The 24,503-nt window shown below is 39.2% G+C and overlaps 1 protein-coding gene and 1 pseudogene across 1 annotated transcript; both read right to left on the reverse strand.

The window, feature by feature from the left end:
- Positions 1 to 245: 245 nt before the first annotated feature.
- LOC149163549 (lanC-like protein GCL1) lies at positions 246 to 7,737 on the reverse strand (annotated as a pseudogene).
- Positions 7,738 to 12,475: 4,738 nt separating this feature from the next.
- On the reverse strand, positions 12,476 to 13,687 carry LOC149163550 (F-box/kelch-repeat protein At5g15710-like). Its single transcript, XM_089429163.1, has one exon. The coding sequence runs from the start codon at positions 13,685 to 13,687 to the stop codon at positions 12,476 to 12,478; it is 1,212 nt and encodes a 403-aa protein (XP_089285289.1).
- Positions 13,688 to 24,503: the final 10,816 nt, after the last annotated feature.

Below are 24,503 nucleotides of genomic sequence, written 5' to 3' on the forward strand. Positions count from 1 at the left end.
CTTAAAAAAGGCTATCCAACAACATAACTAAATATGTGCCTTGTGCACAACTCAAAAAAGGCTAGTGAGTAAAAATACATTTGAAAAATCTCATGATTGTTGTAACTGTAAGCAAATAGAGCTTTAATTAAACATTTCAAGCTACAAAATTTAACAGGGATTGATGATGAACTTTGACGGGGTGACTACAGTGGTCACAAAAACACTATCAATTAATATACATCAATATTTTTTTACAACATCACTCAACAAAGACACTACAGGGGAAAACGTTATAGAGGAAGAATATATCTATATGCATCTTGTACGTGGTATACCCCTCCAAGGAAAGGCTACTGAGGTAGTGGGAATCTAAATCTCATATGGCTGGTGCAACTGTACCATGGAAATTTACAATCCCTTTAAACTCCTCAAATGATAAATAAACAAGCCCATTTTTTACAATCAAAGCCAAGAAACCTTCACTGCTCGGGCTTCACCATATCAAAGTATAAGCATGTAGTCCCTGCCAAGCCTTCAAATAGAGAGTATGGATGATCTCCACCATGCATCTAACCAGATGCAACAAGTCTCCTCCCATTGTTATAAAGTAATCCAACGATTTCCTTTGCTCGATTAAGATATAGTTCTTTTATTAAAGAGTAAAGGGAAAGAAGTGTGTAAGCATTTCCACTAACGCCATGGCATAATCTGAATTTTTTGAGAAGATCCTTCTTCCATATTGATTCACTAACATCAATTGCAGCTTCACGAAAGACACGTTCCCCTGGAAGTACCTGATAAAAAGAAAAAGCCTTTTAATACTGAATATAGAAAGAGAAAAAGCTAAAAATGAACCTTTAACTCTTTCTCAATGTAAAATCATGTCAAAATGCCAGAGGTAGATAAAAGGTAGACTACATCTTTTATGAGTAACATACACATCCTTAACTAATCATGTAGTCTTAACCATGAAATTTCAAGTCCTACCTGTGCTACCTTACAAAGAGACATTACAATACCAAGTGCACCATGAAATGATTGCACACGCTTGTCCTTCGTCTTACCTTCACTTGATGTGAAGTTCCCTGACTTAGGGAAACATTTTCTAATCATGTAAAGCAATGTTCCCTTGACATCATCTACATCTTCTTTATTTAGTGGAAAATGAAGAAAGACATGCATTATTCCAGCCAACCAATGTGCAACCCCCCAGTGCCTTGTCCCATACTGTTAGGGTCCCACCCTAACCCCCTTATTTATGTCATGGGATCACGTCATAGTCAAGAGTCAATAAAGTCCATATTAATATTTGTAAGTGGTTAACCCACAATTGATGACGGGACCACAATTAGTTGCAAATGGGCAGTAGTATTAGATAGATGGTATTAATAAAACCCACGGTATTGGCCCGTGGTATTGCATGAATGAGTCATATATAAAGGATAGAGACTCCCTGCAAGGAGCATTGTGACTTATTTTGTAGTCGAGCTCTGCTCTATTGGAGGTTGCCCCCTCGAAGAGGCAAGTGAACATTACTCTCTGAATAATAAAATCATTGTTATTCTGTGTTCTGGGTATCTTTTCTTCGCATATTCTGTATTTGGGTATCATTTTGCAGGTTAAGAGCATAACAAGTGGTATCAGAGCACTTTCCAGGGCCGGTGGGATCTCCAATTCTTAGCAAAAAAAAATTCGGCTAGAGACGTGTTCCAGCATCTTTAAACCACGGGATCTGTCGTTGAGCGCATAAACCTGCGGATTTGGGGAGGCATGCACGCAGGAAATACAAGAGGGTCACGTCTGTTGGACTCCCTTGTAACCCCTGTGGGTACCCCTTCAAGTAGTAGCGCATTAGACAGAACTGCGCACGGACTGTCTTCCAAGTACCCTCTGGGTATATCGGAAGCCCCCTAGGCTCCCTTGAAACCTCGCCATAGATAAACCGTCGGCCGTCTTGTGGCTACAGTACACCGAGAACAGCACTCGGAGAGATTACTCGCCCGTATGATAGGGTAGTCGGGTTGTACGGCTAAGGGTACGGTAGATCCTCCTTAGTTAGAGCCCTAAAACATTGGGCCGAGTACTATTGCCAGACCCTTATGTATATTGCGATTTGTAGCACCTAACACTCCTCAAGACCATAGTTCCCTTTTCTATCGGGGGATCGCACATCATCTATATCAAATCCGCTTGTGCAAAGGAGTGCAGTAGCAGCATCAGACATCAGTCCCACAGTCTCGAGTTCGCAGATCAGTCATTCCGATCTATTAGATCCAGCCGATCCGTAGCAGCAGTCTGTTCCACCGCCCAGAGCTATCCGATCCGCCATTCAGATCTCTCAGATCCATCAGATCGGAAGTTGTTGTGAAGGGTTCCTATACAGGGGTATAATTTTCGCAGGACATTTTGAGGATTTGGCGACTGTAGTATTGATCAGGAAGGAGTAGTAAAACTCCGTTAGGAGTTTTCAAAAAAAAAAAAAGAGTCTGAGATCTTCCGGGGTGCTTATTGGTGATCTACCCCATCAGAATCAGGACGACGAGCTGAGAACGGTGGTACCACTCAATTATTAGTGAATTTTTTTTTTAGGCGGTCCCAATTGTTCATCAGGTTGGTGTATGGTAGAAACTAGAGCCCAAGCGATGGCCAATGAAAGGATGGACAAACTTGAAGAATACATGCAAACCCTCAGCAATCAGCTTAACGGACTATGTATCCAGGTCCAGCAATTAATCCCGAAGGGCAAGGAGCCAGCCCACGAGGAGGCGTATAATGGCAATGGATACAATGAGGGTGAGTCTAGCCACTCTCCTCACGTCTGGCACACCCACCAACAACCCAGTCAGCGACCTCCCAAGTTGGATATGCATAAATTTGATGGTTCTCACCCGTCGGCATGGATAGCACAAATGGAGCAGTATTTCAAACTGAATCGCATCTTAGATAATGCGACTCAACTTATGTTGGGGAGCATGTACTTGGACAATGAAAGGTGGCAATGGTGGGAATGGCATCAACGTTGCAATGGACCTTTTAGGACTTGGACCCAATTTACAAAAGCTCTTCAAGACCGCTTTGAACAGGAAACCTCTTTTTTGGGTCGTCTTACTAAGCTCCGACAGACGGGTACAATGGATGAATATATTACAGCTTTTAAAGCCTTAGCCTTCCGCACTTGGGGTCTCTCAGATGTGTTCTACACGGAATGTTTTATCAGCGGTCTTAAAGAAGCCATCAAAGCTCAAGTCTTACTGCACTGCCCTCCCACATGGACAGAGGCTTGCAAGGTAGCCCGTAACGTGGAACGTGCATTAGCAGCCCAATACAGTCGCCCAAATTTCTCCACTAAAGGTCGCCCCCCACAAGCTCACAACACGACTCAAACACTTAAGGTCCAAAAGGTGTCACCTGCGGAAATGGCCGAAAGAAGAAAGCAAGGACTATGTTACTACTGTGATGAAAAATACTCCCCAGGTCATAAATGCAAGGAGCCCAAATTTTTTCAAATAGATGCCACAGACTACAGCTCAACAGAGGAAGATCCACCACTTGAGGAACATGAGGCGCTAGAAGAAGACAACCAAAAGGAAAATGTCTCTGACGAACCAGTTATTTCGTTGCATGCGTTGGCAGGGATTTCTTCCCCTCAAACTCTCAAAATCAGAGGTTTTCTTAAACATCGCCCAGTAGTAGTCTTGATTGATAGTGGAAGTACACATAATTCCATCCATCAAAAAGTCGCAGAAGCAGTGCATTGTTTTGTACGAGCAATTTCTAACTTCCAAGTCCAAATTGTGGATGGGGGCACAATGAAATGTGAAGGCCGCTATGAAAATGTCAAACTTCAAATGGGGGATTATCAGTTGAAAACCCACATGTTTGCCATACACATGGGGGGTTGCGACATTGTCCTCGGCGCTGAATGGCTCCGCACTCTTGGGCCAATCACAATGGATTTCCAGGAGTTATATATGAGTTTTAAGCAGAACAACTCCACACATACCCTCCGTGGACTCCAGGCGGGAGCCCCCTCTATCATCAGCTCGCATAGGATGGAAAAATTGTTAAAAAAGGGCCATCATGGAGTGGTAGCTCAATTTAATGCCATCCAGGTAGTCGAAACCAAGTCTCTGCCAATTCATCCTGAGATGCAACAGATTTTAAATAACCATCTGTCGGTCTTTGACAAGCCTCATGAGCTTCCACCCTCGCGAGGGGAACATGATCATAGCATCACCTTGGTTCCAGGGGCCCAACCCCCAAATGTGCGGCCATACAGATATCCGTTCACCCAAAAGAATGAAATAGAAAAAATAATCAAGGAACTTTTGGAAGCAGGTGTCATTCGTCCCAGCATTAGTCCTTATTCATCCCCAGTAGTCATGGTGCTCAAGAAAGATGGGGAGTGGCGGATGTGTCCCGACTTCAGGGCCCTCAATAAGTTGACAGTCAAAGATAAATTTCCCATCCCGATGGTTGACGATTTGCTGGACGAACTCAATGGGGCTCAATTCTTCACTAAGTTGGATCTTCGCTTAGGCTACCACCAAATTCGCATGAAGGAAGTCGACATTCCCAAGACTGCTTTCAGAACTCATGAAGGCCATTATGAGTTCTTGGTCATGCCATTTGGTCTTTGTAATGCCCCCTCTATTTTTCAGAGCCTTATGAATCACATACTCAAACCATATCTCTGGAAATTTTTCCTTGTCTTCTTCGATGACATCCTCATCTATAGTGGCACTTGGGCTGCACATCTTCAGCATGTAGATCTACTCTTGCAACTGCTCCGCAAGCATAAATTATTTGTCAAGATGTCCAAGTGTTCGTTTGGCATGGAAGAAGTTGAGTATTTGGGCCACATTGTGGGGCGTGAAGGTGTCAAGGTGGACCCCAAAAAGATCCAGGCAATGCAAGAATGGCCTCAACCTAAGACCTTGAAGAGCTTGAGAGGATTTTTGGGTCTCACAGGCTATTATCGTAAATTTGTCCGCAACTATGGCCGCATAGCAAAGCCCCTCACTCAACTCCTAAAGAAAAATTCCTTCTTCTGGAACGAGGAAGCACAACAGGCATTTACCGCTCTAAAAAACGCCATGTGTTCCACTCCAGTCTTAGCACTACCTGACTTCACCAAATCCTTTGTCATTGAATGTGATGCTTCGGGGACAGGTATTGGGGCGGTCTTAATGCAGGAAGGGCGACCTTTGGCCTTCACAAGCCAACAACTAAGTGGGAGGAATCTGGGCCAATCTACCTATGAAAAAGAAATGATGGCCATCTTACATGCAGTCGAGACCTAGCGACCTTACTTATTGGGGCGACGTTTTCAAATCCGCACAGATCATCACAGTCTTAAATATTTTTTGGAGCAACGCCTATCCTCCCCACAACAAAATAAATGGCTCGCCAAAATGCTGGGATATGATTATGAGATCATTTACAAGAAAGGGAAAGACAATAGTGTAGCAGATGCATTATCTCGCCAATTTGAGGAAGAAAGTACTCTGCTAGCAATTTCCCTCCCCATTCCAGAGTGGATTGAAGAGGCTCGCAAGGAATGGTTTTCACACCCCGGGCTATCCCAACTCATTTCTCAATTGCAGGTAGATCCAAATTCCACCAAGGGCTACTCGTGGCAGGATGATATCCTTCGCTACAGGGACAGAGTCGTAATAGCACCAACATCCACCCTCAAAAGGCGCATTTTGGCAGAATTGCACTCATCTCCCATTGCAGGACATTCGGGCTTTCAGAAGACGTATGCTCGCACCAGAAGATCATTTTTTTGGACCGGCATGAAAAAGGACATCCTTACTTTCGTAGTAAAATGCAATGCCTGTCAATGCCACAAAGGGGAAACCGTCAACACACCAGGCACATTACAACCATTGCCCATTCCAACATCAATTTGGATGGAGGTTTCTATGGATTTCATTACAGGTCTTCCAAAATCCGGGAACAAGTCAGTCATCATGGTGGTTGTGGACCGACTGTCGAAGTATGCTCATTTCTGCGCCCTACCCCATCCGTTTACACCAACTTTGGTCGCTCAATCTTTCATGGATCAGATTTTCAAATTGCATGGCATGCCCACTTCTATTGTGTCCGATTGCGACCCGATCTTCACCAGTAATTTTTGGCAGGAACTTTTCAGGATACAAGGCACTCAACTAAAACTCAGTACTGCCTCTCATCTACAAACGGATGGTCAAACTGAAGCCGTCAACAAATGTCTAGAAACCTACCTTAGGTGTTTCACTTTAGAAAAGCAACACCTTTGGGTACAGTGGTTACCTCTGGCTGAATGGTGGTATAACACCAACTATCATGCCACCACCAAAATGACTCCCTATGAAGCAGTATATGGTCAACTTCTGCCTTCCTCTACTTCTTATCTCAAGGGGTGCTCCAAAGTACAAGCATTGGATCAACTCCTACAACACCGCACAACCATGCTTGCCCATCTTGGAGAGAATCTTCATCAAGCTCAGAACCGCATGAAGCAACAGGTCAACCAGCATCGCTCAGAGCGCCAATTTCAAGAAGGGGATCAGGTCTTTTTGAGGCTGCAACCATATAAGCAAACATCACTCAAAGACAAGGGTTGTCAAAAGCTCTCTCCAAAATTCTACGGACCATACCAAGTACTTCAGCGCATTGGAGAAGTGGCTTACAAGTTGGCTTTGCCACCTACTGCAAAAATCCATCCAGTTTTCCATGTATCGTGCCTCAAGAAAGTGATTGGGAACAATTGCCGAGTTCAAACCAGTCTACCTGAATTGGACGAAGAAGGGTCAATCTGGCTTCAACCCGAACAGGTTCTAGACACACGAGACAAGCACCTGCGCGGTCGCATGATTAAGGAAGTCCTCGTCAAATGGAAAGACACCTCTCCAGAAGATGCAACTTGGGAACCAGCCACTATTCTTCAGCAGTTTCCGCAGCTTCAGCCTTGAGGACAAGGCTAGTCTTAAGGGGGAGGGCATGTTAGGGTCCCACCCTAACCCCCTTATTTATGTCATGGGATCACGTCATAGTCAAGAGTCAATAAAGCCCATATTAATATTTGTAAGTGGTTAACCCGCAATTAATGACGGGACCACAGTTAGTTGCAAATGGGCAGTAGTATTAGATAGATGGTATTAATAAAACCCACGGTATTGGTCCGTGGTATTGCATGTATGAGTCATATATAAAGGATAGAGACTCCATGCGAGGAGCATTGTGACTTATTTTGTAGTCGAGCTCTGTTCTATTGGAGGTTGCCCCCTCGAAGAGGCAAGTGAACATTACTCTCTGAATAATAAAATCATTGCTATTCTGTATTCTGGGTATCTTTTCTTTGCATATTCTGTATTTGGGTATCATTTTGCAGGTTAAGAACATAACACATACCATTGATACATCAGGGGGCAAGGTGTATGGGATGCACCCGTCCTTCCACCAGCTAAAACAACATCCACAATTGGACTCTGAAACCAAAGAATTGAACATTGGTAAATTAGACGAGGCAGAGACAATGAGCAACTCCCATAAATTATACAAGGTACATGTGTCCTTGTCATACTTTTGATATGAGCCTCCAAGTTTATAATGCAAGATCCTCCTTATTCTCAACTATCTGATGTGATCTGAAACACATGAATGCAGTTCCTTCCTGATAACCCTTTATACACAGTTGGGTCTCCGCAACGGAAGCCCCGTTTTGTCGAATATTTTTATTTTTAATTGGCGTTGGAAATAGAATTTCATTTCACGAGCAAGTACATATAGTTTTTCCCACTGAGGTATACTTTTATTTATTTATAATTAGTGTAGGACATGGATTTAAAAAAATTGTTCTTAAAAATTTATCGGCGCATTTGGATTTCTAGGATTAAACTGTTTTAACAATTTGATATATAATTTTAAATTCGAATCAATTAATTTACACTTAATACATCTCTATTATATCAAATTGTTAAAAAAAAACAGCCCTTTATGAACTCCTTTCCTAAAGTAGATTTGGTTTCCAGTATTACAGGTCCTTAACATAAAAGACAATTGTGACCAGACTACAATGGAGGAATCCCTTCTTCATTGGTCAGAGAAGCCAAAATTTTTGAACCCTCACCCTACATTTGTGTCTTGGGGAATCTGGCTTCTTAGAAATAGAATTACTAAAAAATTATTGTCATCAACATTTCCCATCCCTCTTCCATGATTCTGTCGTTGTTCAAGAATTATCTCAAGGCGACAGAAAGATCCTTGAGCAACTCCATCGAAGAATCCTTGAAATTGAAAAGTAATTGGGAAAGTAATCCTTGAACAGCGACACAAGGATTATCTCAAAGCTGTCCAATTGGATTCTTCGATGGAGCTGCTCAGGAGGGCAGATGTAGTGGGGGCATAATCAAGCTGTCTGGAACTTCCTCTATTCGATTCAAAATTGGCATACGGAAGGGAACTAATACTAGGGTGGAGCTAATAGCCTGCTGGGCACTGATGTTTCTTGTTGACATGAAAAATATCAGACACATGCAAATTCTAGGAGACTCAAAATGTCATATAGATTGGCTGGCAGGAAAATTTCAGTTAGAAATTCTGAACTTATCCCATGGAACCATAAAATTGTGGAGCTAAAAAAATCACTTTCTGGAAATCAACTTCATGCATATATATCCACAGAGAGCTAAACTCAGCAGCAGACCTTCTCTCAAAAAGAGCTCTTGTCATGAACCCTGGTGTCATTGACTTCGAAGACTGGGTTGGCAACTCAGCTCAAAATTCATATACAATGGCTATCTGCTGATCAAAGTTTACTTACTGGTCCTTTTTTTAATGCTGTTAAGACTCAAAATTGTATCCCACATTTCTTACTACTCTGCATATTTCTCAGGTTGAATAATATCAGCAAAAACCATTCCACTCGGATCCAGTCCTACATTTCTTCCGGGAGGGATATCTGTTGTAAAACATACTTCTCTTACAGCTTCTGTTTTTTCTCTGTCAGCTGTATTAGATTATACAGATCTGCACTGTCTTTTGCTGTTAAATCTGCTGTCTCAGATGACTATTAATACCAAACATATTTTTCTTTGTAACTGATCTGCAGAGTTTTTATAAACTGTTATTGATTGTACTATTTTTTTATTCCTATGAAGTAACAAAAAAATATATTTTCTGCTAATTTTTTTTGTTAAAAAACAATTTATTTTGCATGATTCATATGTATTTATGACTCTTTCTAAAGTTGAGTGTGAGTGGGATTTTCACGAAGTATTGTTATCATGGATCTTAAATTGGCAGGAGAGATGGGACGCTACGGCTAAATCGTTTTTTATGATAAGATACTTTCACACATTTTATGGTCAGAATTAAGATAACTTTTGCCAAATTCCAAAACTGAATTAAGATACCTTTTGCGAAATTCAAAAACTGAATTAAGATACCTTTTGCGAAATTCCAAAACTGAATGATTCTTTAGCTTCCATGGTTCATTCACACAATTTATGGTCAGAATTAGGATAATTTTTGCCAAATTCCAAAACTGAATTAAGGTACCTTTTGCCAAATTCCAAAACTGACTGGTTCTTTAGTTTCCATATTCTTTCTAAATTTCAGAAAGCTACAGGTCTGGTTATCAATAAGGAAAAATCCTCTTTGTTTCACAATGATTCAAATATGGAAATTGTTCTCTGGATATATGAACTGATGAGTATTGCTCCTTTTTCAATTAAGCAAGGTTTCAAATACCTGTGTTTCACCTTAAAGGCAAAAGGAAACTCAAAAAGGGATTGGTAATGGCTTCTGGAGCGGTTTTATAAAAAGATTTCAGGATGGGAGTTTAAATTCCTTTCACTGGCTGGCAGATTCATCCTTGTACAGGCCGTCCTCTTGTACAGGCCGTCCTCTCTCAACTTTCAGTCTATTGGGCTCATATTTTTTATCTCCCAGCTAGCACTATTAACCATATGAACAGATTGATTGCAAATTTCCTTTGGGGAGGATATGCATTTCAGAACAAAATTCATCTTGTCAAGTTGGCTTCTATATCACAACCAAAAAGCGCTGGTGGATGGGGCCTTTTAGATTTGCGCACTTTTGGAAATGCCCTCCTCTGTAAATCTCTCCATCGAGGTATTTTTGGTGATGGACCATGGAGTAAGATTATTAAGGCAAAATATCTAAGAGGCAAGAGTATTGAATATTGGTACAGGAGGCGGTCCATTGGTATCAGGAGTGGATCGTCGATTTGGCAGAGTCTCAGGAAAGTTCATCATGTCTTCATGCAATATTTTTGCTGGAATCATCATGTCTTCATGCAGTGTTTTTGCTGGAATCTCTGCTCGGGTTCCTGCATGCTCATTGGTTATGAACTTATGATCATATTTCTTGCGCCCGGGAGTTCTCTTTTCCTTTGCCGTTGGTCCTCTTTTTACACAGGCAGGGATGCTTCACATGGGATAAGCTGATAAAAGAATGGGCTGGTTCCTCCCCGGTCTGGAAAGGAGAGGATTTGCATCTGCCCTATTCGATGTTCTCTCTTTGGAATTCCGTAAAAGCGAGCCTTTGTAGCATGGGAATCGTTCGATCGGGTACAAAAGATCTTCTGGTTTGGGCTCTCAAAAGATCCAATCTCCATGTGAGCATAAAGCTTATTTACGCTGATATGATCTCTGTTATTGGAAGGAGTCCTCAACCGCTGTTTCCTCCCCGTCTCTGGAACACTGCATGTCCTCTCAAAATGATTATTTTCTCCTGGCTGTTATTCTAGAACAAAAACCTTACATGGGAGGTCCTTCAAAGGAAGAAATGGCAGGTAGATGTGCCATGTGCCTCAATCAAGCGGAATCAAATCTGCACATGTTCTTTCAATGTGCCTCGTCCCTTAATATCTGGTATGATCTGTCCTTACATTTTGGTTTTCCTTACATCATCTTTTCTTCTGTTCAGGATGCTTTTATATGGTGGAGTAGGCAATCCTCATCTTGGAGGTCGCTGTTTATCATCTCCTGCTGGTTCTTGTGGATCTGGCGAAATGCACAAATTTTCCAGGGTTCAAAGGAACCCCTTCATGCCATTCTTCAGCGAATCCTGGCTTGTCATGAATCTCTTCATCAAAACGCCTCTTCGCCAAATGTCCTTGCTATATGATTTTGGGTTTATTTGTTCTGCTCCGGCAAGTTGGTACCAGTCCTTTTGGATCTCTGTTTCAAGGCAGAGCGATCTGCTCCTTTTCTTCCTATGTGTTATCTGTTATGTAATCATTGAAGGGCTGTTCCTTCTAGTTTTTGTATAATCTGTGGCTTTTTTAGGACAAGCGGGCTTTGTTGATGTGATGTATAGGTTTATCCTGTTTCAGATATGGATGATTCGGACTATCTGTATCATTTTCTGTAATCTTGTGGGGCTTTTCTTCAGCTCAATATACAGCCATATGTATTTGAAGACTTTTATATTTTCTTAATATAAATCTATGCCGATTTTTTTTCTCTGAAAAAAAAATGGTTCAATCAACACACCAAGCATAGGATGAAGGCTCAGCGACCAGTGCATTTTTTTAAATCTGTATTCTCAATAATTGTGATTGTGGCATTTGATTGAAACTCTGTTACTCACAATTTAACTTTTCAACAGTCGCATTTTAATTTCATAAAGCCGTCTATCATCGATTGGGCCAATCAGAAATCTTCTTTATAGGCTCCAGCTCTCTATTTTACAGGGTTTCAGCCTGAAAAAAAATACAAACTATCGAAAGAAGGATGCAGGGCGTGTGTGGATATGATAATTTCCAGGCATATTACAAAGTACCCTGATGCGGGTGAAGTACCCTGATGCGGGTGATCATCTGAATATATGAAGGTTTTCTGCTGTTCTTTTTGGTTCGCTTTTCTGCAGTTTTGGATCACAGCTCCAGATAGAGTAGGGCTGAACAGGGTTATTTTGCTGCATAGATAGTGAGCACTCTGTTTCATTTTTGTTTATTTTCCAGTTAATATGACCATTGCGATTATCTATGGATATGCTTTTTGGAACTGAGGAGAATTTAGTCGGTAATCTAATTGATGAAGCTAACTCGCATATGCCTGTAGGTGAAGCATGAAGAGTCTGTATGTTATGTGCAATTAATGTCTTGCTAAAATGTATGTGATCTGATGGGGATTAGTGTCAACGTATGACTCTGTTTCTGCCCTTGTCCAATTGGAGCACATGTCAAGTGAGGTAGAAATACACTCTGTTGCCTCCAGGGGAGGGATTTTTTTACAATTTTTTCAAGAAAAAAAAAAGATTACGAAAGTAAACATATGATTTTTCTGTAACTTTTTACAATGCAATTTGGACAATTTTTTAGGCCCAAATTATCTAATTGCCACACACCGGACCGCAGTCATCCACTGCTTTGAGGAATGTTCATGTTGCGTAAATCCCAGATCAGATCAGGAGAGTTTTCTTTCGATCAGAATGTTATGCTCGAATAAACATTTTATTCTGAAAATATTCTATTGATTCAGACGTTCATATCTGGCCTCGCTTCAAATGCCAGGCTCTTCAAATGCAAATGCTTGCGCTGTTGGTGTGCAGCAGGGCAGTTTGGTAGCCAGTCCCATCTGCCATGAGTGACACTGTAGACAACCACCTGTAGACTACCGTAGGCTCTGAAACACAAATTGTTTCCCACTCCCACACACTCAAACCAGGTCGAGCACGAATCCCTCCGAAATTGCCGACACACACAGTCCGGCATCCTTCCGATCTCCTTCCATGAAAATCCATGATGATCGGTACCATCCTTGTGAACAAGTTCCCACATGATCACTTCTTTCAACAGGTGGTTCTCTTCAATGCCTCCAACCAGCAGTATTGATGACTCACAGGCGACCAATCGAGGCCATATATTAGGGCTATAATAGGGTAAATCAATTGTGAATGGCATTCCTTCCCGGATGTGGTACCCCATGATGCCGTCCCGCACCGTCAAGCAGAACAAGAAACCGTTGCGCACAAATATCTCGCCGTTCCTGATCACCAAACCCTGGGGCAAACTGCCTCTGATCTTCTCCCATGATTTTGTGGATGACTTATACACTTGTGCTATTACCGCATCATCCCTCGTCTTGCCCACCACGAGGACCTCATAGCTGCCCGGGTCGTCCCCGACCACAATTGCCTTGCCCATCACGCTGCTCACGCTCAGAATCTCGGGCAGAGCAAAGCATGTCTGGCTGAGAGGATTGCAAACACACACCCGTGGAAACGAAGTTCGGAAGGTGTTTGGATAGATGGGAATGTCCAGCAGTAGCAGCCCTGCCGCCGATCCTCTGTAATTGACTCTGCAAATATCGGGCATAAATGAAAGGGAGAGCATCTGCCAGGTCCCGCTGAAAAAGGAGTAGACCAGAAAAGGCATCCGCGGGTTAGGCATGCACAGAATGAGGCTCGGTTGCCCGCCGCCCAATTCAGCCCACAGACGACCAAATTGCTTGCTGGACAACACATCATTCCAATACTTACAGACGCACCGGAAGCGAAATATGCAATCTAAGGGCAGCCGTGCCAGCAGATACTCTGACAAATGTCGAGGCAATTCAGACCAGATTGATCCATCTCCAGCTGAATCTTCTAAATCTGCGGCCATTCTAATATCTAAACTTTCACTCACAGAACAGAAAGATCTTCTTGGTAGGTTAAATCGCCGCTTTGCCAATTGGCAAATGGCCATGGACATAAATGATAAAATTCGCCACTATTATAGAGTTAGATCCTGGGCTGCTACGGCTTATGGTAGGTTAGCCGCTTTGCCAATTGGCAAATGGCCATGGACATAAATGATAAAATTCGCCACTATTATAGAGTTAGATCCTGGGTTGCTAAGCCCTAGTCTAACTGAATTGCTCGGAAAGTTATGGAAATTCTGATCATATTTAAAAAAATTGAACAAAGATTTTTGTAAATCTATGTTATAGTTGTTAAACTTCAAAATTTTAGGTGTGTTAGACATTTTGATAGTGCTGAATCTATTTCCACCACAATTCAAACACTGTCTCTTCAACATATTTTGAAATTCTTTTACTCAAATTCTAGCCTAATCACTTTTAACCATCCGACCCATTCCTTCACATCAAACAATTCCTCCACCTCCGTATACGACTTTCTAATCAAATGGTGGCAACACCATAGCCTCATGAGCCGTCCTAACATTTGCGTGGATAAACGTTGACCATTCATTACGGTTCGGATATGATGATAATCCACATTTAACTTTTTTAATGGTTTGTATCAATGATAATCCATATCTTTTTATCCTTTTCCCATTTTTTTCCACAGAAAAAGATAAATCTTTTCGCAATTTTTATTATTATTATTTTTTAAAGGGGCTAGTTCTTTTAAGAAGTATTTATAGGTCCTCTTTTTTTACAGTATATGTGTTAGAACAAGGTGACAGCCATCACATCAAGACTTTTCACATTACAACCACATACAGGTAAATATATGCTACAACGCAGCTGGAATATATCGGGATCAAACGTTGGTGGGGTGCGAGGCATCCGACAGCCCCAACCTACAAGCCATGCACTAGTGTGCATCTTTTGGTGGAGATAATTTCCATTATTATTATGTTTCAAACTTATCTGATGATGATGATGAGGGTGGTGGTTAACGTCCACTGAGACCAAATTGGTCTATCGGACCTACAATTTTCTTAATTTTTAATTATCTGGCTCCTCGTCTTTCTTGGCGAGATTGGTGTTGTAGATTTCTTTTTTTCTCTACGGTCTTCCATATCTTGCATCTTTTATCTCTTCTGGTTTTTGGGACATTGGTGTCTTAGCTTCGCGATCTATTGTGTTCGTTCTTTTGAAGATAGTCGGAGAAGAAGTTTGGTCTAGGAAATCTGCTTTGTTGTTAAATGAAAATTTATTTTGTGCGGTATTCGAATCCTCATAACTGTTGATTTGTTGGGCGGGGCTTTCTCCTTGCTTGTTTTGAGAGTTGTTTCTTTCTTCCCTAATTTCTTGTGATTCAGAGTTTTCTCTAGAATATTCTTCTTTGATGACAGTGTAGTGTTCTTTTTGTGCTCCTTCCCACCATGTAGATCTGTGGTGGTTTTTTCTAGCAAAATTTTTCTCAGAGGCTTTTGGGCAATTTTTGGCTAGATGCCATGTCTCAAAGCAGGATCGACATCTGAAGAGGACACTTTCATAATCAAGTTTCTGGTTCCATGCATAGTCTTTACTTGTTAGGTTTATTTCAGCTGGGAATCTTGCGCTGAAGTCCATTTCCACACAGATGCGTGCATAGGTGGTTCTGGCATATTCCTCTGTTTCTGGGCACCTGCAGTAAAATTTCTCAATTGCATTTCCAATGGCTTTTAGCGAGGAGAGATTCCAGAGATGCAAGGGTAGGCTTGGCAATCTCACCCAAACTGGTGCTGAGGTTATCACTGCTGTAGAGGGATCGAATGATGGGTTCCATGGCTTCATGAATAGGCCTGATTTTTCCCAAAACCAAGGGCTGGAATCTAGAATACATTGTCTGCTTTCAGGATTTTCAAAATCTACTATAAAGAAACCCCTAGCACAGGGGTAGATATTAATTTCATCGGAAATGACAAGCTTCCATACCTCCGAGATCCAATTGTGGAGCACTGTCAGCCGCGGCAAAAAACCATTGAACCGGAAGATTAGGGCACTTTCGGAAAACTTCAAAGCCTCATCGAGTGAGGCCTGGACCACTTGGATAGTGGGAGCTGGGGCTTCACTGACGATATGGGCAGGAGCTTGCCCTCCAGAGGCGGATGAGCCACCAGCTATTTTCGCGACGTTGGGAGCCATATTTTACTTGCCCGTAGAACCCAACGGTAGAAAAGTAAGGGAGAAGATAAGATTAGATATAGATCTGGCTGCAGAAGATTAGATCTAGAACCTAGCCGTCTAGATCTAGATCTAGCTGCAAAAAATTAGATCTAAAACCTAGCTGTGAAGGGAAATGGAATTATCTTCAAAAATACAGCTGGACCTGCAAAGCATCAGGCAGTGCCCTGCGCGTTGGATCAAATCTTGCGGCTCGAAAAGTAAGATCTGATCAAATTCAATATTAAGTCTCTCTTCGGCCGCAGGTCTCACTGACTTCAGATCTACGTTGCTGTTCTTTCTTAGTCTTCCGAAAGCACGTTCAGTTCTAGCTCCACAGTCTCGACTACCACAGGGTATTGGTTCTATTTTTGCTTGGCTTGGGCTGTCTTCGATTATAGTTCAAACCCTTCGTCTGCTTTAGTGTGAGGGCTCGGCCTGTTCAGAATTGCTCGATGACTCCCCGATTTTGTCTGTTCAAGAATGCGCTTCAGGAGAATTCCATGCGTTTCTCACAGGAACAAATCCTGGTATTGTAAAATGAATGGATGCATTTGGCGGGGATAAATCTTTCCGCAATTGCCATTATTTTGTTTCGACTTATCTATTTATTTATGGATGAGGGAAATACCAGATGACGATGGAGGCTGGTTGAGGATTCAGATAATAACGGCAAGTTTTGGCCTTCAATAGCCGCCGGCGGTCTTAAAGAGCACTGAAATTTTGATATTCAACGGGCGCCGCCGGCCTTGAAAACTACTGACTTCCGAGTAGCAAGTAGCTTTGAAATTCCACGACCCCTAAATGACATACAACTTTGAAATTATCTCATCTTTGGTTTCGTTTAGATCGAGTAACGGTAACTCTTTTCCTTTCAGAGAGGATTGAGTAGCTGCACCTATAACCACCCAGTAGTGGGAAATATCCGTCGGTACGTATGATATTATATTTAAAAAAGTGTAGATATTTTGGGTTTTTCTTTTCTAGATTTTATCAAAATGTGGGGCCTTTTTTCTTAGATTTTATTAGAATTTTGAAAAAAATAGGTTAGAATGGTAAGTTGTATAATTTGCAAAATTGAATTGTTTGAGAAATTTTTCAAGTGGTTGAGTTTATTTATGCATCCAAAAACACATTTGAAATAATGAAATATCACAATGTCATCCAAAATTCTATCCCTAAATTTTGGGAAAAGAAAAAAAATCAAATAATTAAACTGCACCCATTAAAATTAGTTTAATTTAGTTATATCATTATTCATTAGCATTTTGGAGGTGTTACATAATAAAATTTGATAGTAGCAACATTTTGAACTTTAAGTTATCTTTATTAATATGACAAAAAGAAACTAATAAAGAAATAGTAGATCCAAGCAATAACTAAGTGACAAAAAGAAACTAATGAAGAAATAGTTGATCCAAGCAATAAATAAGTGACAAAAGGAAACTAATAAAGAAATAGTTGATCCAAGTAATAAACAAGGCGGCTTAGTTTAATTTAGCTACTAATTGATTTTGTATCGCTGATGATGATGATGATGATGGTTAACGTCCATTGAGACCAAACTTTGGTCTATCAAACCTAAAGAAACGAATTATTTAGTTTGATTTAAGATTTTATTCCTATGCTCAAAAAGCTTGGAGAGAAGCCTCTCGAGCTCACTGTAATTTTGACAACGTAAAAGGCTAGGAAGGTCAGTACTGTAACAAAGATTTTGAAACTGAGATCTAATGTGGTTGTACGCGGGGCACTCCAAGAGGAAGTGATTTTCATCCTCGATATTCGTATTCTCACAGAGATGGCAGAACCTTTCCATCCATGGTGTTTTAGGAACTGCCCAACGACCCGTTTCACTATGGAGCTCATGAGAGTTCGTTCTAATCTTGACTATATTAATTTTCTTCTTTGAGCTAGTTAAGACAGAGAGATACTTTTGATCTTCTAGGGTGGGGTTGATGACCTCCTTATAATATCTTAATTTTCTTTTAGCTGCTAAATCTTTCTCGCACCACATTTTTTCTTTGACCTTAGAAGTAACAATATTTTTAATGTTATTAATGTTTTGCAATGCAACATTTTCATCGATTTCCCAATGGTTTAACCAGGCCCTGGTGTCTTTATGCCAACCTCGTTTGAGCCTTAGGTGGCTTTGGATGGAATTTAAAACTAGCTTAGAAATTCTATGCTCTCCTATGTTATTGAGTTGGTGCTTGTACAACAGAAGCCTAGTCATAGCTAGGCTCTCGATAGGGGAAAGACCCACTTCTATATGGAGAATAAGATAGGGTGTGTTGCTTTTAATTTTGAGGTTATACGTTATAAAATGCTTCTAAATTTGCTCAATATTTCTCCAAGACTCTCTAGAGATGCTACAACCCCAAACCTCACATCCATATAAGATAACCGGAGTGACTAAAGTTTCAAAGAGGAACTTCTTTCTATCCCACATTACAAGGTTTGTTGTTTTACAATTATTTTCAAGACCAAAATAAGCTTTCCATCCCCCATTAATCCTTTTCTCAATGCTATAGTTCTAGTTGAGCTTGTGATGAATATCAATTCCTAGGTACTTGTAGGAAGACACTTCCTCCAAGTTACTATTGTCATACATAAAATTAGCGTAAGTGTCCTTCTTGGATTTGATAATCATAACTTTTGTTTTGTCAGTGTTAACAATCATACCCATGGTAGAGCAGAAATCCTTAAGAAGTATAAGTTGCTTATCAAGATCAGATGGGCACCTTGCGATAAGAACAATATCGTCAGCGTAGAGAAGAAGGAAGATGACTATCCCAGCTAAGATCATGCCAACACATCCTGCTTCCTCTAAACAACCTTCTAGCTTGTCGATGTAAATGCCAAATAGGGTAGGGGAGAGGGGGCAACCTTGTTTAACTCTGATATTACACTTAATATCTTTCGACCACCCCTCATTTCTCTTCAACTTGGAAATTACATTCTCGAATAACCTTATAGCGGCAGCTCTCAACTCAAAAGGAACCTTTAGCTCTTCTAATCTGTTCCAAAGGTTGTTTCTAGGAACCATATTGAAAGCCTTTCTAAAGTCCACAAAGCAACAAAAGAGATTGGATTTATCATTGCGTCATTCCTCCACAATGATCCTAAGCGTAATGAGGTGGTTTTTTGTTGAGTGTTGCTTTCTAAAACCTGCTTGGCCTTTAGCCTGCTTAACTTCACTTTCAAGCCACATGCTCAACTTCCTTTCCAAAATAATACCATATAACTTGGCTAGGAGAGGGCTGATCATAATTGTCCGATAATTAGAGGGGTTATTTGTATCCCCACTTTTAAAAATATGGATAATGAGGCTTTGAGTCCATGGTTTAGGGAACCCTTGCTTGACCACTTGATTGAAAATCTTGTGAATGTGGGGGATGAGGACAGGACCTCCAATTTTTAAGATTTCCGCATGGTAACCTTCAATATCCTTAGCTTTCCCATTAGCCAAGCGATTAACCCCAAAATCAATGTCTTCTAATGAGAAAACTTCTTTCGTTGTGAGCAGGGTTTCAAAGTTATCCATGACATTTGGAGATTCATAAAGCTTTTTAAGATAGGAATTCCAGTCATGTAAAGCAATTTTATTATTATCTTTAGTTTTCCTAGTTAGAATCTACCTCCAGAATTTCTTAGGAGCTACCTTAGAGAGGTGTAAGAGATTCTCTTGTCTTTTACAAATATACTGCCTTTTTTTCCTTTTAGTTAGGGCTTTGTATATTTTTATCTTGCCAATTTTAAGAGATTCATCAACAACTTCTTTAATTACTCTCCTTGCACTTTTATAATGTTTGTCATACCATGGGTTGGTTTTGCTATTTCTTTTATTACTTGAAACTTCAATTGAGAACTTGTTAATAGAATATGAGAGGGTTGTAGTAAAATTATGATAGAGATCTTTCATGTTGTCTATATTAGATAAAGGAAGTAAATTAGTTTTTAATTCATTTAGAAAGATATCTTTTTTATTTCTATCAAAGATTAACTTCTTTTGGCTATAAGGATTATCTTCTATGGGATCTCTATGCATGACAAAATTGAGAGTTATAAGTAAAGGCCTATGACTAGAGTCAGGCTCGTGGTCGTTTAAGATGTCAAAATTTGTTATTTTGTTGTATAGAGGGAGATCAGAGATAACATAGTCTACCACGCTGCTACCAAGCCCATGGATGCAAGTCATTTGGCTAGAATTGGGCCACTTCTTTAGACTGTTGCAAATTATGAGATGCTGAGCACTACAGAGCTTGACTAGCTCCGACCCAAACAAATTCTCCCTGAGGTATTCAGAGCTCCTTTTGTACTGGCTAGCCAGAGGAAGGTCTTCGTCTAACCAAAGAGGATTAGGGTTGGAATGATTGCTTAGAAGAATAGCTTGGTTGCTTGAAGTTCGAGCATTAAAGTCACCCATTAAAAGGATATTGCCTTCATTCCTTAGGCTAGAAATATCATTCTCTAAACCATTGTAAGGACTATTTTTATCTAGATTCTTTTTCTTATAGAAGTTAGAATTGATGGGGGGAATAATAGATTTCTATGTAGGTCTTTTTATCATAAATGTCAGTAATTTCTATCCAACTATATTGGTTGTAAGGGTCGTTTTTATAAATCCTAGCATGGGGAGAGATGTTCTTCTTAATGTAACAAGCTATACCCCCAATGCCTCTACGGGAGGATCACTTATTCCAGGTAGACCATAATGTAAAGCCATCTATGTTAGGGACCTTAGATTCTTCGTGCTCCCAAGTTTCAACAAGCAAAATAATATCAACATCATTCGAGATCCAACTTAGCTTGGGGCCTTTGTTCCATGGAAAGCCCCGACAGTTCCAAGAAAGAATCCGGAGCATGTTCAATTCTGCTTGATATTTTGGAATGAGATCTTCATTTATAAATATTCTTGTTCCTTTTAGACTTGAGGTTTCACTAACTATGTCATACTTATGGTTAGTAGAGCTCACCTTTATTCGGATCAGCCTTCCTTTATTCTCAGTTAGTTCCCCCAACCTTGTTGCTTCTGTGAGACATGTTGTTTCAATTTGTAATCTGTTATGTAATTTTGTCTGAGCTATGTCTAAAGTATCCTCATCTACCTCCTCCTTCAAGCTAAAGATTATAAGGTTCAAGGCCCTTTTGTTACGCTCATGGTCTAATTCTATCAATTTTTTCATTTCATCTTTAATTGGTTTGATATCTAATTTACCTGCCACACTATTTAGGGTGAGGCGGCTATTAAATTTTTCTTTTAGCTCTTCAATCATGTCCTTCATTTTAAGACTCTCTAAAGTATCAGCATCTTCTTGCTGGGATGTTTGGTTCATATATTGGTTTTGTTTTTCTATAACCTGCAAGCTAGTCTCCATTGCCTCCATCTTATTCTCCAATAGTTTTATTTTATTTTCTATTTTTTTTGGATCTTGTCTTCAAGAGATGTGAATAGATTTTCCAGCATGGCTGCTAACTTTGTTTGTAGCTTGACTTCTCTTTCTTCTCTATGTTTCTCTAAAGACTCTATATACTCATAGAGGCTCTGTAGAGTAACTGTGCTAGGTCTACCTTTGGTAATCTTTGGTAATTGTGGTGAATTATTCATACTTGAAAATATATGAGCAGATATGTATTAGAAAAATATAAGGAATGTGTGCACCTGATATCAGCAAGTCAGACCGCAGATGCACGTGCCCCAGATTGTTTTTCTATTACCGCAGAGAGATCATGAATTATTACCGCAGAGAGATCGTAAATTATGATTGCAAAGATCGTAAATTATTACCGCAGAGAGATCGTAAATTGTTACCGCAGAGAGATCGTAAATACATCACCCTAAATTATTGCCGTAGAGAGATCATAAATACACCACCCTAAATTATTACCGTAGAGAGATGGTAAATACATCACCCTAAATTATTACCGCAGAGAGATCGTAAATACATCACCCTAAATATATAAGTTTAGGAGGGTTGAAGATGGAGGCTGGTTGATGATTCAGATAATAACGACAAGTTTTGGCATTCAATAGCCACTGGCGGTCTTAAAGAGCACTGAAATTTCCGTGCTATGATGTAATTAGTTTTGGTTAAATGTAATTAGTCCAAAAATTGGTCAGAAGTAATGTTGCTGTCATATTGCCTTTTTTCCAAGACGTTATATAACAATTTCTCTTTTTCTTTTAATGTGTCATCTACAGTGCCAATTGGTTCAAGAACTTTAGTGCTTTTCATGGCAAGTCATATTGATAATTTTATAGATACAAAGTGCCCATTTCACCTATAATTACATTATTTTTGGAATCAATGTTGCTTTTAAAACAAAATGCTATTTAAAAAAAAACTAATGATGAAAAGCGGAGAACAAGGTTGGATATTTAGACATCTAAAAAAATCAAACATGTCTCGTTGTCCCAAATATAAGAGTACAACTTAACAAGAAATTGCACATTAAAGAATATTTAGTTAAAATACTAATGATGAAAAGCGGAGAACAAGGTCGGATATTTAGACATCTAAAAAAATCAGTTAAAATACTAATGATGAAAAGCGGAGAACAAGGTTGGAAATTTAGACATCTAAAAAAATCAAACATGTCTCCTTGTCATGAATCTAAGAATACAACTTAACTAGAAATTGTACATTAAATAATATTCAATTAAATTGTTTCCGTCAACGTAACTAGTGGTGCAAAAATCTGAACTTAAAATTTGTATGTAGATTTACTATCACCAATTTCTTAAAAGTTATCGAACAATGTGTTGAGGAAAATTAATCAATAAGCCTAAAACAAAAAAACCCTAACTGTGTATAATGTTGCTTCCATTGTGATATGAAAAACCGTATTTTGTCAAAAATAAGAATTTATAAAAATTCAAAACATATACAATAAATTAAAAAAACTCAAAAAATTATATATACATCATTTCAATTCCTAAACAGCTTAACAATGAAGTAGAAAAACTGTATATCATATACAAAACAATGTGCTTTTACTCCAGGAAAAAATAATTTCCACAAAGTAAATATCGACGATATCGTATAGATAAAGAACATGTCTTGCCAACTGCAGTCCATGAGCATTATTATGAAGAGAATGGGTTTGGCTTTACTCTCTACAATCTCCGATAACCCCCACGAATATCGCACACTCTACTCTATGAGTCAGGATACAAAAAATGGGTGTCTTTGCATGTGTGGGTTTGTTACACTATTCCTTTATTTAGGAGTTACATATTTGTTCATTACATTATTAATTTAATATCTCTAATCAATAATACACTATTCCTTTATGTAGGAGTTACATATTTGCTCATTACATCATAATTAATGAAGGGTACGATGGAAACTAATCTTATTACAAAATTAATAAAAATGATTGTGGAAACTAATTTTAATTTCAACGCGGGTACACACTTCTAGCCATGTTAATTTATTTTGGAAACTTAACCAATATATATAAATTAAATTGTGTAAGAATTGCTCGTATGTTTATGAAAAACAAAAAAATAAATTTAACAATTTTCATTATTTTAAGAATACACAACCAAATTATTGATATTATATTATATTAATTAAAAATTATTTAACTACATATTTTGTAAGAATTGTTGGTATTATGGGTGAGATACTGGTTTTATCCAGGCAACACAGTGACACGCTTGTCCACTCCTGCTTTACTTCACCGAAACTTATCACGCAAACATTCATAATGAAATCCCACAATTCAATTTCATTGTTAATGTTGTATATTCAGTGTTAATGTAGTGCCTTTTGCTTTTGATTTTACTTTTACAGACTGTGAATTACAACCTTGAAAGCATTAACCAGAATAAAAGTGCGATAATCTCATAAACCACTTAAAACAAAGTGCGTTAATCTCAAAGACCACTTAAATATTTTAAAAGGAAATGAAGGAAATAGGGAAGAAATTAAATTATCAGAAATTGCTTTACAACCTCGAAAGTATTGACGAGAATAAAAGTGCGATAATCTTAGAAATTGCTTAAAACAAAGTGCGTTAATCTAAAAGACCACTTAAATATTTTAAAATGAAACGAAGGAAATAGGGAAGAAATTAAATTGTCAGAAATCGCTTCCATTACAGAGAAAGAGTTGCATTTCACCAACAACTTCACTGTATCCAAGTTGAAGTTCTCCTTTAAAGAAATAATATTTTCTTAAATATTACTTTCGCATTTATTACATGTATAATATAGTGGGATCAGATCATTGATATTCCTCTCCTCCTACATTGTTGTTGTGGTTGGTTGGTTATGTATGATAATTGAAATTTGCCTGTTATGTGATGCTTGAGTGTATGGATGTGTTGGTATTGTTGAGATAATTTGTCACAATTAAGAGTTTTTGGAGCTTGCATGAAAACGGGTTACACTTTTGGACCAAATATGACAATGAGATTTCAAAATTTTACTCTTATATCGAATTGAAGCCCTGAAAGTTCATATAAAGATTGTGATTTTTGATTCGGAGTAAAAAAAACAATTTGTGGAGAATTATGTTTTCGTTTTGATGATATTTTCTGTAAGGATCCATCCTAGGGTCCTCTAACAGAACTAAATTCTTTAATTTCAAATACAATAAAACGGGAAATAATTTATTTCCAACTAAACATTTAATCGATGATAATTTACCATTAAAATTTATTTACTACAATTAAATA

This window comes from Pinus tabuliformis, chromosome 5_1, assembly GCF_031772625.1.
Source record: "Pinus tabuliformis cultivar Carrire ecotype Pingquan chromosome 5_1, CPIR1, whole genome shotgun sequence".
Classification (NCBI taxonomy): domain Eukaryota; kingdom Viridiplantae; phylum Streptophyta; class Pinopsida; order Pinales; family Pinaceae; genus Pinus; species Pinus tabuliformis.

Coding starts and splice junctions, on each gene's coding strand:
- LOC149163550 (XM_089429163.1), bottom strand. CDS start 13,687: ATGGCCATTTGCCAATTGGCAAAGCGGCGATTTAACCTACCAAGAAGA.